The 15,942-nt window shown below is 34.1% G+C and overlaps 1 protein-coding gene across 11 annotated transcripts in view; it reads right to left on the bottom strand.

Annotated features, from left to right (window-relative positions):
• The window catches only part of LOC126740017 (uncharacterized), a 95,121-nt gene that overhangs the window by 71,316 nt on the left and 7,863 nt on the right, over window positions 1–15,942 (bottom strand). For 9 of the 11 annotated variants that reach the window (XR_007661772.1, XM_050445894.1, XM_050445907.1 and 6 more), the window contains exons 1-2: window positions 4,327–4,461; window positions 3,188–3,379 (exon numbers count right to left, since the gene is read on the bottom strand). Coding sequence is in view for 10 of the 11 variants with exons in the window: in XM_050445894.1 (XP_050301851.1) it covers window positions 3,188–3,379; window positions 4,327–4,343 (209 nt within the window). In the remaining variant the exon portion in view is untranslated. Of the gene's footprint in view, window positions 1–3,187; window positions 3,380–4,326; window positions 4,462–15,942 lie in introns of those variants that run through there. The other 2 variants (XM_050445918.1, XM_050445925.1) reach the window with 1 other exon arrangement.

Raw genomic sequence — 15,942 nt, 5'->3', positions numbered from 1 at the left:
ACTTCGACTGGTTACATTTGCCGGAGTTTAGCGTCTTCGTGGTTTCTAAAATAAGGAGCTAGTCTGTTAAAGTTAAAGGGAGGTAATGTTCTGTTACCATCACTTTTCGAACCGGAGACTCGCCTGTGGTTTTATAGATGACCGATCGACAATACAGCAGAAACAATTGAAAAACCTATCCCAGTCTTTTTGATGAATAGAGACCAAAATCCGATATGGTCCTATTCATTCGTTTTACAAGGCCTGTGAGTGTAATGCAGAGTTCTCACTTTCTTCATACCAAACATCTAACAGCTGTTTTAGAATAAACTAGATTCAACATTTCGTCCTTGGTCTAAATGCAGCTCTAAAGGTACACTAAACTGACAGATTTGGTAGAGAGTGTGCCTTAACCCTTTTACTGAAGTATAGAACATTACGACCACAATAAACTAACCTCCTTCTTCTGATTCGGGTAACGGACCAGCAACGTTAATAGCAATCTTCTAAAGGGATTTCCTACGTTGTACTGATGCACGAAAGCCTTCTTTCTCTGCGGCCCATTACTTGCCGCACATACAACGCATATCTTGAACCAGTCCTTTACGTCTGCCTTTCCCAGGGTCTTTGTTACTCCAAGGTGTCCTTCTGATATACCGGCATGGATTTCTTTAGCAAATTGAACTCCGACATTTAAGCACGTGATCAACCATTTTCCATCTCAAAAGTCCAACTTCCAAAATTAGGGAGTTCCACATTGGGAAAGATGGCTTCCTTCCTTCCTTTATCCCTGTTAGGACTACCTAGATATCGGGATCCTTCTCCTGGTCTTTTATAAGATCTCCATTTTGCCAAGTATCATCGACGATGATGGTTCCTAATAATTTAGCATCTTCCTCCTCTGCTGGCTGACAAAGCTTGAACTCCTCAAGACAGGATCTTTTTACTACGGCTTGCTGAAGACAGGTCGACGATCGCTTCTTCGCACCGACCTTCCTTAGTTTGACAGGAGTGAAACTAGCGACTTCTAGAGAGTGTTTTTTTGTGTGTCACGTTTCTAACACTTCAACTTATAGGCCTCGCGGTTCTCCAATTGCCTTCCTAATCATGCGCTTGATGGATGAAGTCGTCCCCTTCTCGGATCACTTGCCAATCAAGAGCCTCACCTTTATTCGTGTTTTTGGCAGCTTCAAATTTCAGGGTCCGTGCTAGTACCTTTGCTAGCTTAGATGAATGTGCTAGTAGGAAGTACTATCTCATTTCACTATCGCAGAATCCATCCAGGAATGCTGGGACTGCCAAACCTTTCACGAATCCTTTCGGGAAATCTGGATATGCCAGTCGAACCAAACGTGCAATGTTGGCGTTAAATTCTTGGAAGGATTCCCCTGGCAACGACTTTTCAGCTGGGTCTGGTAGATGTTCCAGGTGTGACTGGTTATAACGCATCTCCAAATGCCTCACTAGACGGTCGTACATTTCTTGTTCTTCTGGGAACATTCTTTGTAGGATGGCAACAGCATCTCCTCTCAAGCGAATTTAAGGGCAGTTGCCTTTTCCTTGGATGACCTTTCAAACGCTGATAAATATTTCGTTATGTAGTACCATCAAATTGAAGTGATTTAAGGTGCATAATCCTAACAGAACAGATTCCGTATTGGCATAAACTTCGCTTTTTTGAAGGTCTCTGCTGAAGATCTACAGGTCAGCTGATCGATAGTGACAACGTCCAACGTTGTAATTTTATTTTGAACTTCTTGAATTTTACCACCCATGAGAGAATCCGCTTTTCGACAAAAGAAGATTTTTCCAGAATATCTTCTTTTATTGCTTGCTTGTTCTCCAAAATCTTTTCTTCCAATCCGTGAGTGTGACAGGATTTTCTTGTAACTTCACTTCAACGTTGGCGAAATTTACCAGCAAATCATTCAAGTTGACGCCGTATCACAAGGCCGCCAGTTCCCTATTCAGCTCAGTCACTTTTAAATATACCAGCACAGATATAACTAGCTAACGCAATGCTTGCGTTAGCTTGTTATATCTGTGGTACCAGCGTCGGCATTTTCACACATTTAATTGCGAGTTATTTAAGTTCTCTATTATTTATTTTTCACACCCCACATCTGACACCAATGTGGCGTACATTAAAACAATACGACAACACGATCCCTCGTGACTACTAGAAATATTTCTTTTCACTGTATTTATTTACAATTATTTAAATCTCTGGCACGGACTGACAACTGATAACTATTGGCGATGCGGCTCTTTATATACTCGGCAGAACGCTATTCCGGAAGATTGCCGTTAACATTCCAGACGTCCACTTGTGTCATTCTGGAATCACAGAGAATCACCTGGTTTCCTCAGTGTTGACAAAATCGTTACAATATATTGCTTTAGCCTCGTGTGTATAACGCCTTTTAAGTAAAAATCCAAAACTGTCAGATGAAGAAAGGTCCGTCTCATGTCGAACACTCTCATGTCCAAAGAGTTTTCCTATTGAGTTAAACTTCAGCATTCTAACATCAAGAAAATCGCTCTTGATTCGAAATATAATATTTGTATTATTAAGGGTTTATGCTCTTGAATCAAAAAAAATTATTTAGCAAAGTCTTAAAGTCACTTCTCTAAGAGTTTACTTATTTTACGTAAAATATACTGAAACAGCGACAAGAGTTTATGATTTTAATTGAAGTATCCTCTTTTTCATAACGTAAAATGGAATTTAAATGAAAATTTAAATTTCTTCTCAAGTCAAGGAATTAATTTTTTTTAGTGCAACATATAAAATTATTAACAAATTAGAAATAATATTACAAAACGCGTTGAAAATATATAATGACACGCCGATCAAAGTAAAATTAATATTAATAATTTATTCAGTTAAATGTCCAATCAATTAATTCTGTCGTATATGATATTTATTTTCACCCATAAAGTAATTTCCCGTCGGGATTTACAAACTGATATTCCGCGAGAAAAATGTTCCATTTCCCTACCAATTTCGGCCACTCGCCGAATATAATGAATTTCCATTACGAATCTTCCGATTGAAATTTAATCGGGAATTGCGATCGTCAGGCAGACACTCTTAAAATCAATCAGATGTTTTTTGTCTCTAAATAATAGTGGAACCATGATGACGTCATAAATGACAATTTATGACAGATGGTTGACCTCAAAAATGAAATGTAAAATTTCTTACCCGAAAATGCTGTGTCCGCCATTTTCCAAGGCACCCAGGCCCCGTTCGGAAATACAATACTGTTCCAAAATGTCTTGCTTGCTGTAGTGCGCCAGCGTGTTGGTACTCTTCGAACTTTCCGATCGCTTATTGTTCTCAAGCCCATGGAGTCGCACCATTATTTTGTCATCTTCCGGGTCGGGAGTTTGACAACTGGAAAATAAATCATCTCATTTTGGTCTTTCGAGCCGCCCCCATTAAAACTATGTTACGTAATAAACCAATTCGACCACATGACGGCGGTTACGAAGTTGGAATGCGAAGGGGATTGGACGCCAACGCATCTCTCTGCTTAATTTAACAGTAAACCTTTGAAGGATTCCAGTCATCCCTGTTATTTATTTACAAATGTTCCTTGAATGGGGACTAAATATAGACCGATCGGTTTAGTGGTAAGTAGGTGTAAGCATTTGAGGCTGGTAAATGCTGATGTTGCTTTCATTTAATATTCTTGCCCTTTGGGGCTACTTGTAGCGAAAAATAAATTATTGTAATATATTATTATCGCAGGAACTACTGTTAACTATTATTACTCCTTAAATTTTTTAATCTCATTTTTATTTGATATTAAACAAACTATAGATATTTTATTATATGTGGTTTATAATATTATATCTAATTTAATTAGGTAGCATTATTTAAAAATTGGAAAGTACCTAAAGTTACAATATGGTTGAGGATTTTGCAGCTCCAGAATCAGACCACAATTATTGTGTATGATGTTTTATTTTGCTGGATCAACAACAACTGGAGGGATTATTTGCTAAGATGTCTATTAGAAGTCATCTTCATCATTAAATCTGACCCTACTTAAATTTCAAGACATTGGAATTTAGATTTGGGTTGGTCGTGGTCATTGTTATGAAATAAAAAAAAATTATTTTTACTGTTTCAGACAAAAGGAGACCAAATAAACTTACATCATTAATAACATTAAGGCGCATGAGTTTCGCTATGTTTATGGCTATGCCTATCGTCCATAAGATAGCGGAGGGTGCCGGTAGGGATATACGATAAATGACACTTCAAATGTCATACATGTCAGTTAGTGGTTTTGGTGATACTTTTTAATGGTTTTGAAAACTGTCTAATAAATATACCTGGACTGCCAATGCATATGGCCACGATACCCAAAATTGACCACTGCCTGGTGGCCGCCATGTTTATAGTGGTTGTGTCCTTTTGATGTTGGTCACTATGAACATTTTTAGTGTTGCCAACAAAAAATATATTAACAATAATAAACAATAAATCGACTGTTTACTACCAATACCTCCTATATGCAAAAACCAGAATTTTACAGGAAGAAAAAAAAACGTTTAAAAAATTAATTTAATAATTTTTAAGTGCAAAGTTATTAGAACATTATTGATTAGGAATTTATTTACTTTAAGTAAAACAATTTTTATGTAATTTGTAGGAGAAAATTCGTTTTAAGGTGTTTTTGTAACATAGGAGTTATTGGCATAGCTTTTATTGAAGATAGGAGGATTTAAATAAAATATGGATACAAGCCTTAAGTTTTTATTTTAAATTAGGCGTAATTAAATAAATATTAATTAAAAATAATTAGTGCTTTACATATGAATAATTAGTCTTCTTTACATGGCAGAGTATCATAAAAACTGTGACAGTCATCCAGTATTACATTTTTAAGTTCCTGTAAATGTTTATATTTTGATTTTTTTATCGGAATGTTGGATTTGTTAAGGATAATTAAGTATTACTTCGGAACTTTTCTTAGGCCTTAAGAGTAGTGTTTTGCATTCATCATCAAATAGCAATTTGTATTCAATTGTTCCATCTAATTTGTAATGTAAAGCACGAATATCCGTGACTGTAGGATCATTGGCTTTCCTACCTGGTCGAATATTTGTATACTTCAAAAAAGAAGTTTTTGAATAGTCTTTAAATAAGTTTTAATTGGTTTAATTCTTGCTTTTCTGCTGGATGAAATATAGTCACTTGGCAGGTGAATGTCTCTGTTTTTGAGCTTCCGCTCAATGCAGCCGTGAACGGAGTCACCCTCCATTTGAATGTGACCCCGTTCAAGAAATTTTTGAGTTACAGGAATCTTATTTTTAATGGAATAATTAAGCAATGCATTGGCCAAGACTTTGTTCCGGTTTTGATAGGTGCAACCGTCTGAATATAATATAATAACAGGTAACTTTTTGTTGGTGCAGTGTCTGTCTAAATAATCAATAATGCATGAGGTAAACGCAGAAGCTACCAATTCGCAATCATATTCAGTGAACCCAAAACATGTACTATGATGGCTACTAATATCGTACACCGTAAAATTGTGGCCACATAATTTAGTCTTGAAAAACACACTGCTTGCTTGAACATTCGGACAAATTTTAGCCGCCTGGAGGTCCATAGTAAGAACAATGCAGTTTTGTTCCTGAGCTGAAGCTTTATCATTTTGCTTTTCTGTTCGTGCTCTATCTTTTTTGAATGTGAATTTAGTGCTGATCATCACTAATATTCCCAACAGTATGACCGACGCAAATATCGCACTGGTCTTTTTTCGGTTTACATATTGCCAAATTACTATCATTGAATTGACAGTAAAATGTTTTGTTTGAAAGGTGTTTTCTATCTGCATTTTTACACGTTACACAATATAATTGATAAAGCTGGCTTAATGATTTAAAAACAGGCTCCAAATAATGTTTTGAAGAGTTGGCCCTATTGTAATGTGAAGGCAATTTTGGTAACTGGTTAAAAAAATTCTTTAAGAAATCAATATCTATTTGATGAGGGTTGTTTTTCACGTGACTTAAATTTTGTGCTTCCTTGCACTTATGCATAGAATGGATACTATTTTTTGTCCAGCTCTGCACATTAAAGGGTCCTAACCCAAGAGAATCAACAAATATTCAGAAACATCTTTCTGCAGACTGGATATTTATTATTACTGAAAGTGAGCGCATAATTTAAGGTTTCACTTCTGCGAGAGCTACCGACCGTTGTTTTGCGTCTTGGAACAACCCTGTTAACGTGACTAACTACAAAGATTTTTCTTTGGTCTCAGTTAAGCTCAGTTAAAAAAATTATCAAATTTATCAAATAAGCACTGCCTTTCTCCTTCAGTAAATCTTTTACACATTTTTTTCTTTGATTTTGCACAAACCGAAGAAGTACAAGTAGGTTTTATGGATCTGGGTGGTCTAATTTGATTTTGTTCCATTTTTTTTCCTTTTGGTTTTGTATACCCCAAGTATTCCTTCCCTTCCATTCTTAGTTTCTTATTCTGATTTTTCTTCCATTTATTTTTGTCTGCCTTGTGTCTTCTTTTTCTCCCCTCGCTCATGTTTCCGTATTCTGCAATATCTTCCTCGACAATATTTAGTTCATCATTTAGCTGGTTTTCAGTTTGCTTTACAATACTGTCTTTATTATTAGCATCAGCTGACTGTTCATCAGGAATCAATCTGGGATCAGTATTTAGAAGAACAAGAATTTCAGTATTAAGTTCAATTTCATGTCGCTCACAACCAACATACGAAATCTCGACATTGTTGTCAATACCATAATTACTTAGCGTATCTTGGCAATCGAAATTATTACAGTCCTGAAGGAATTCCAGCGAATTTTCTTGTGTAACTAACTAATTAGCTTGAGAAGGCGTCAATGGAATAGATTGGTCTTCAAGAGATGCATTTTCTATCTCTTTTCCTACCATGCGAATAATTTAGTCTTTTCTCATAGACATTTTGATCTAAAATAAAATACAACAAACTCTAAGTATGCCAATGGATTCTACTAAAAAAGTTGCCTATAGAATGTTTTCAGAATTTTGAACTATCTTGAACAATAAACAAAATTTAAAAATCATATTTTTTTATCAACATTTTTTAATACACCTACATAAAGGACAAGTAACTTGATGCCCCCTTGTACACCCTTATATTATTAATAATTTATTATTGTTTTTTCTAGTTAAAAAAATATTATGGTATCAATAATAATAATAATTCATTGTTAAACAAGTTAAATAATTCTTGGTTAACTAGAATACTTTATAGTAAAAAAAATTCCTCGAAAACATTATAAATTTAAATAAAACTTACCAGCTAATTTACGCGTGGTGCTGTCCATAACACAATGCGAAATAAGAGGTATTTCTTCCACAATATTTGGCTTGTGCAGATTGGTGATATTGACAGTTAAAAATACGCGGGAACTTTAAAATATTTATACTTAGGAGGTGTTTCTATTCGATAGATTTAAAAATATATAATTTAGTCAAGTAAAAATCTTATATAAGGAAAATGTGGTAGATAGGAGGTATTGGTAGTAAACAGTCGAAATATTAATATCATTTTTTTAATATTTTTTTAGAGTAGGACCATTATATTTCTTAGTATTAGTTTTAATTTATTTAATATTAATGTCTCATATACATTAACAGTTAAGACATCCAAACCAAATAAAAATGCAGAAAATACTAAATTATCAAAAGAGCGAATAGATTTGCAAAAAATACAGTGAAGAACGTAAATGTGAGGTAACGCGGATATTTTGTTTAAATTGATTTTTGATTAGTTTGTGTTTATTTTCTGTGTGAAAAAAATATGAGTGAGGTTATGTTTACGCCAGTAACTTTTTTGTTTATTGTATTTCCTCTTGATCTGATCCTTAAAATGTATGAGATCGGATTTAGACTCAAAACGTTTTGAAAACTTAAGACAAATGGGTGTTTTCATGGTTTAGGGCAGTCTCCAAAGCGAATGCAATAACAATATAATACTTAAATAAAAATAAAATACTTACTAATATTTAGACTCTGACATTGATCTTAATTGTTTTGTTTCCCTACAATTGGCACAACTGAAATTTGTCAGAGTGACCAACGTCGAAAGGACATAATCACGCAAAATGGCGGCCCCCTAGTAGTGGTCATTTACTTTTCATTGAATTGGCAGTCCAGGTATATTTATTAAGTTCGTGCACCGAACTCAAATATAGAGAAATGTGTGTTGATGATCAGACAGATAATCCGACAGACTATTGACGTTGATGGTAAGGTTGCGAGCGATTATCTTGGGTGGCGTGTGGCGGGAAATTTAAACCTTATCTATTGCGCAATATTTGAAATCATTCGCAGAATTACATAAGTTGATGCGTTAACTGAAGAGCGATGAGAGATATATATATATATGTAATTTTATTTTATTTCAAAATTAATAATACGCTTATCAGTTTAAAAATACCTATATTTTAGTAAAGTTGTTAATTTTGAAAGTTGCGAAAGAAAAATAAATGTTAATATTGCATATCTCAGACATCGTTTATCACTTTCTACAAGAATTAACACATCAACTTAAATATTTTTCGATTTAAATTTAGTTCTCAAGAAATTGCTTCTTTAAGACATTCAAGTCTGGATAGTTAGATATAGGTACTTATATAATTTATTATAAATTAGCACCATAGGCATAGAAGCGAATCTTAAATAAAAAAACAAGATGAAGTTTGAAACAAATTTAACAAAGGGCTTTAAAACTCATAAAAATAGTATAATACATTCTAAATTAAATATTGTAAACTATAAGCATGGTATTAATAAGACCTTTTATGTATGAATATGGAATTGTTGAAGGTACAAAGAATATTTGTCTTTTATTAATTTTTATAATATCAATTATTTCTAAGCTTTTACAAAAAATTACCTGTTTTTTTTCGTTTCTAGATAATCGTCAACACGGCTGACAGATAAGTCAGTAAAGATCCAGCCCTTTGATTCGCCAAACCGGAAATTCAGACAGCGTGGGTCAAGAAAAGTTTGCTGAAGTAAATTTCTTTCTGTTTACCCTAATTACCAGTTTCAAGAATAGAGTAATTTTTCTAAACTAAGGTTTCTTGGTGGAGAGAACATGGGTTAACCTTTAACTGCTCGCACCGGTGTAAAAATACACCAAATTGGCGCCAACCGTACATACGATCACTTTTTTGGCGTCACCGAGCTAGCTATGCTTCGCTCGATGTGTCTTCCAAATGTAGTGCTTAGGTTTTGAGCTATATATTTGTGTTCTGTGGTTTTGATCGCCTAAGTAGAAGGTCGAATATCCCGAGAAGTTTGTCGTGGTGTACAGAATACACCAACGCGAGTAATTACGTAAGTACATTAAAATAAAATATTTTTTAGTTTTTCAACAAAAAATCGTTTATTTTGAAGTATACGCGTATATGTAAATATTATTAGTAATGGATTTGTTTTGAGTGTGATTAAATAAAAATTTAAATAAGTTGAAAGATAGGTATGTAGTTTGAAAGTAAAAATCTAAGTGGGAGTACAAGATTACCTCTGTTGGTGCCACGAAGGTACCTACACACGTTTGTATATTTAATTTATATATTTTTTTTAATTTTCAGGCATCGAATAAAGATAAAAAATCCGAAAAGCTTAACCCAAAATGAATTGGAATCTGTGGCCCAGGTTATATGTGATACGGATTCAGAAGAAGAAATTGGCGGGGAAGGTGACATATCTGATGAAAATTAAGATATAGAGGAAAATAAACACAATTCAAACTCCGAACAAGAAATAAGCGAGCAAGAAGAACAAGATGACCAAAGTTCAGGCTCCGAAGACATTCCTCTCTCCGTGTTAGTGGCCAATAGAGAAGGTCAGTATGTTGCCAAGGATAAAACAACTATTTGGTATAAAAGTTACCCTATGAGTAAATCTACTAAACCCAAAAGCAAAAATATAATAAAAATACTAACAGGGCCAAAGCAATGCGCCCGTGACATAACTGATAAGATGAGTGCTTTCTCAAAAATTGTTGATGATGAAATGATTGAACATATCATTCAGTATATTAATTTGGAAATTTCAAAAGTTCGGGCAAATTTTAATCGAGAAAGAGACGCAAAGGACGTTACAAAAACGGAAATGCTTGCTTTTATCGGGTTATTGTTTTTATCTGGATGTAAGAAGCAAAATCACACCAATTTTTTGGAATTATGGACGAAAGACGGAACCGGATCAGAAATATTTCGAGCTTGCATGAATTATCAAAGATTTCTTTTTTTGCTTGCAAATATTAGATTTGATGACAAAGGAACAAGGAACGAAGGAAAAAAAACCGATAAGCTGGCCTCGGTGCGATTTATTTTGGACAAATTTGTTTATAATTCAGGAAAAAACTACTCTCTTGGTGAATTTATGACCATAGATGAAATGTTGATTGCATTTAGAGGGAAGTGCAGCTTTGTCCAGTACATACCCAACAAACCTGCCAAATATGGGTTCAAGGTGTTTGTGTTTTGTGATGCTAAAACATTTTATGTCAGTAAATTAGAGCTCTACTGTGGAAAACTCGCCAACTGCCATAGTTCACCGATTGTTGGAAGAACAGAAAGGAAGTAACCGGAATTTAACTTGCGACAATTGGTATTCAAGTTACCCTTTGGCACTGGAGCTGTTACAAGATAAAATAACATTTATCAGGACTCTAAAAAAAAATAAACGGGAGCTGCCAATAGAGTTTTTGCCAAATAAAAATAGATTGGTTGGGTCATCCATTTTCGGATTTTAAAAAGATGTAACCATAGTTTCAAGTGTCCAAAAAATAAATGCGTTGTTTTCATTTCTACTATGCACGACGACTCTTCCATTGACCCAGATACCAACAAAGCTGAAATTATATTGGATTATAATATCACAAAGGGGGGTGTGGACACAGTGGACAAAATATGCAATACGTTTTCTGTTGGAAGAAGAACAAGGAGATGGCCATTGGCTTTTTTCTTTCAGTTACTAAATATAGCAGGAATCAATAGCCAAATTTTATATAACGCCACTCATCCTTATTTTTCTCACAAATACAGAAGACTTTTCCTAAAATCGCTTTCTCTGTCATTGATGAGACCTCATTTGTCTGAAAGAGCTGCAATATCTACTTTACCTATAGATATCAGACATTTTCTATCTAGGTATAGAAAACCTCAAGTAAACGACGCAGAGGAAGAGCCACCCAGAAAAATCAGAGGAAGATGCTTCATCTGCGGCAGAAAAAAGAATAGAGTTACTACAATTACATGCAATACTTGTCTTCAATTAGTGTGTAAAGAACACAGTGATAACGTAACTACATGCCATAAATGTAAGGAAGGCGGATCTGACAGTGAATAGATAAATTTTTGTGTTCGTGTTGTTAGAATATATTTTTTGAATTTACTTTTTGTGTAATATTATTTCTGTTCATAATCATTGATTTTTTGCCAAAAATATGCACTTAAATTAGGCAATTATCTATTACACGTATATTTATAATTCATAGAGTAAATAAAATAAAACAAAAACAAATTTAAAACATAAAATGCAATGGTGTACAAAGTACACCGCGCGAGTAGTAGCGTGAAAAAAAAGTGCGCGAGTAGTTAAAGGTTAAATGATGGAAAATAAGAAAATGAAAAAATTCTAAATGAAGGAGCTATTAAGAATATTCATTAAGTACTTAAAAATTATTATTTACTTCAAAATTAACCAGTCTTATTAATTATTAACCAGTCTATTTATTTATTACTTTTTTGCCTCTGACTGCAATAAATATAATTTATATATATTTATTAAAATTTTTGCTATTTTTCTGAAACTTATAAAAATAAAGGTTTCTTTCACATTTTCTATAAATCCCATGTTTAAAAAAGTATGGATGGAAGTAGACCCGGTTTAATCCATTAAAGGATTGCAATAACTTTAAATTTTATTCCGACCATTTTTCTGCCTCAAGTTGCAAGTTCATAGACTGTACACACTAGTGGTACGTCTACTTCAACTATCTCATCAGGTAATGTCCAATCAAACTTTTCACCATCAATACCTCATGAAGACCTTGTTCCAACATTACAACAAATAGAAAGAAATAGAATAGAAAAGGCATTCTTGTTAAGGCTGGTCTTTCAAAAGATAGCTTAACTCATGAGCAGGAAATTGTTGTCATACAAAAAATGACAAGCAACGTATAATGTTCATAAATCCACCATCAGCAATAATTGAGATTACTTCTAAAAACATTAAAGCACATGTTGCTTCCGTAAAGTCTTTTTATAATGATGGAAGGTTTTAGTTTATAGAAGAGAATCTTAATGGAGTATATACTTTTTACCAACAATTCATTCACTCTTAATTGCTGAATGCAAATTGTCCACCTTGTCACGCCTTTGCCCTCTCAATTCTCAAAGGCCATCCATGGGTTACAAGTATTTAAGAAACTTTTTACAATTACCATCTCCAAGAAATATTCAAGCTATATTCTCTAATATATCTTTCAATTGGAAATAATTAAACAATTTTGGAACTGTGAGTGAACTAGATGATTGTTTTGCTTTGATGTTTGATATATTTCTGATATATATCTCTAAGCTCTATTTCTCATAAAAAAATCCAATCAAAGAATTTCACGGTTTGAAGACTTACGTTCTCTGGGTATAAACTCCAACTAAGCAAATTATGCTCTTGTATTCATGATTGAAGGTATTAAAAAAACATAAAATGCTCCTATATATAGTTTCTTTTACTGTTCCATCTTTTATTATTTCATGTACAACTTGTCAGCCTTTAAATCTTCAATTTTTTGACCTAAACCAATGTAGACTGTAGCAACAACTTATTAATACGCCATGTTCTCTATAGAAATTTTATATTAATTAGTTTTGATATTTAGAGTATATATTTCTTTGATACCGAATTTAGGTCTGGTAGATTTATACTATGGTTTTTATACCATATTTATACTATGGTTATATTTATAGTGATTGTTGATTCATATTGAACTATATTTGATTTTGATTTTAGAGTTTATATTTTGTTTCTCTGCATTAGTGTAACAATTATATTTTTTTGTTTTATTTTATATTATTAAACTAGATTTCACTTAATATTTTTCCAATGTTCAACTCATAAAGAAAAAAAATATATTTCCATAGATATTATTAGCAGTAATTACAGTTATTATCATAGTGTAAAATGTCATAATTGCACATTTAAATAGAATTTTGGATTTTTCTTTCTCTTTGTTCTATTCAGAGTTTAGACAAGTTCACTATTTTCAAACTTAGGTTTTTTAATTCTTGATCTTTTTCCATTGGTTCCAAAAGTTAATTTTCCAGGTTATATTCTATATATATTTGCCCAATTTACGAAACTATATCAAATTAAATTACTTTTAAAATGTTATGTTATAATACATTTGTACAAGGGAAATTTGTTTTTTATATTTTTTGTAACTTAAAAAATATAAAAAGGAATGTGTTGGACCCGTAGGTTGTGACATTTATTAGTTTTCTCAAGTTGGGCCCGTATTAGAATTCGAATTTCGCGTGCTTATTTGAATTTAAATTTTCCGGATTTGGCCACGATTTCTTTCAAAACTGATTGGTTAAACGGGTTGCCAATAGAGTTATGGCTTACAAATGTCAAAATTAGTTCCAGTTATTGCCCCTTCAGTAGAAGGCCAAAAGTTCTTCCCGTTAACAAATCAACCCGCATTTCTCTATATTTTTGGTTTGTGGTAAGGATTTTCGGCGCTAAAAGGCGTGAGGACTTTGTTGGCTTTTCCTCGCGATTTCGACCTAATTCTCAGAGTCTGTATTGCATTTCTTGTTGTTAGTGTTAATAAAATAATTAACTTAACTGTGGACTTATTCGCTCGACCCAACGACCACAGTCCCTAATGTCCATATACTTATATAAAAAAAAAGTTTATAAGTATATGCTTATATCAAACCATCACCTAAAATAGTCAAAATTGTCCATTTCAAAGAGACTCAAGATAAGGAGACTGATCTGTATGCTATACGTGCGTACTCAAAGATGACCAATATCTAGATTAGATAGAAAGTAGCTACGTCAACTCTGTTGGTCAGAATACCCACGCTGATTGGCCCGACCCAACTTTTGACAGTTGATAATATTATTAGCGAAATAGTAACATAAAATGTTTTTTCGTTTTATATATTAATAAATATTGAGATAATTGTCATTTAAATGTTCATAAATTCTCTTTAAAACGTGAGATTGAGACGAGTGAACATAAAAACAAGATAGAATACGTGCAGAACGAGGTACACTTCTGACCAACTATGCGAACCTACTAGCTGCTGAGCTGCATTGCTAATCCACTTATCCTCAGTATAATTTTGCGAAATGTTTGAGTATGCGTCACCACATTTTCTCGGAAATCATTTATCTCTAGTCTCCTTGATCCATTTTAATTCAGACCTATTAAGTAACGGGGGTTTGACAGCTTTGACAAGAATGTGCGACGTCATTATATGTCAAAACCACAGATCGTTAAACAACTATTACTAAAACAAAGATGGCTGACTACTGATATTAAAAAAAACCAATAAAATCTACATTTACAAAATGTAAAAGCATCGAGACACGAAAATAAAAGACATTTTCCCTTTTTCACTCTCACGACAACGCGGGAGAGGATATTTATTACCCTCAAAGAATAATGGCGAAATATCCGAAGCAACAAGCCGTTTTACAAGTTTAATTTCTAGACAAGAACAATAATATAATGTTCCTTCAGTTTTTACTTGGGGAAATGCGCTTATTTCTGCCTTCCATGTCGCTTCAGGATCTTAATATTATTCTTGGAAACACAATTAGAATGGAGAGCGGAAGGGCGACCATTGTTCTCGCGAACTGGAGGAAATTAAACCCACGCCATGTGTGTGGTATATATCGAACTTGTATTTTAAAGTATTAGAACGTATGCATGCAGTGCGGTATGCAATATTCCATTTTATCCCATATGGCAAAAAGCATTGTATATAGAATTTTATTTACAGCAGGAGCGCGGTCTGGATTTACTGCACATGTAATCATAAATTATGCATAAGCATCTATGGGATATAGCGAAAAATTATTACAGGCGCGGCATTCTCTATTACGCGCCTATAGGATTTATATCTGAGCGAAGCATCTCATTGGATACCAAAATGTCATTTCACAGTTAGCAGTATTAGCATGTCATCTATCAGATTTGACAGCAGTAATGTAGACTTGATTTTTAAAAAATACAGTGAGCAGCCGGGCGCTGTTATGCACCTAGGTCTCCTAATGAACCCGTCGTCCCCAGCAAGGGTTACCAGAGACCAATAGCCTTGGAAAAACTAATAAGGAAGGCCTCTGGTTGGAAGTCGCTTATTACACTATAGATGTTTTTCAAGAATTTGAACCTAGCGCGCGTGAGTGCCGGGCACTTTCCGATAAAGTGGTCTGCAGTTTCGTCTTACCAATACCACCGGCATTCCGGGTTATCCGCAATGTCGATGGTGTAGATATGGCGTGTTAAATACCAGTGTCCGATAGATTTCTGGTGCGGCAGGCAAAAGGTCTATGTATGCCTTAGTCTGTCTCATTTCAGGTGCTTCAGTTCATCTTCGGGCGGTCCACTTTTGCAGCATTTAGCTATACCGATTGTGAGTTCAGGTCCCACCGGCCATTTCGAAGATCCTAATTTAGCAAGGGAATCCACTTTCTCATTTCTAGCATGTCCTGACTGCTCAGGCACCAGGCTGAACCCTGCAGCCTACCTTTACCAATTCCTCCAGGACCCTATGCACTCCAGGACGAGCTTCGCACTCATCGCATTCTCTCTCAGCGATTATGCTCTGCTGGTTTTTGGGGTTCCACTACAGGTCCCTGCACCAGTTCTATTGTTCATCTGTATAACAGGTAGTCT

Source organism: Anthonomus grandis, chromosome 1 (assembly GCF_022605725.1).
Source record: "Anthonomus grandis grandis chromosome 1, icAntGran1.3, whole genome shotgun sequence".
In the NCBI taxonomy this organism is placed as follows: domain Eukaryota; kingdom Metazoa; phylum Arthropoda; class Insecta; order Coleoptera; family Curculionidae; genus Anthonomus; species Anthonomus grandis.
The sequence above is the reverse complement of the archived record's forward strand: the minus strand, read 5'-3'. Positions and strand labels throughout refer to the sequence as shown.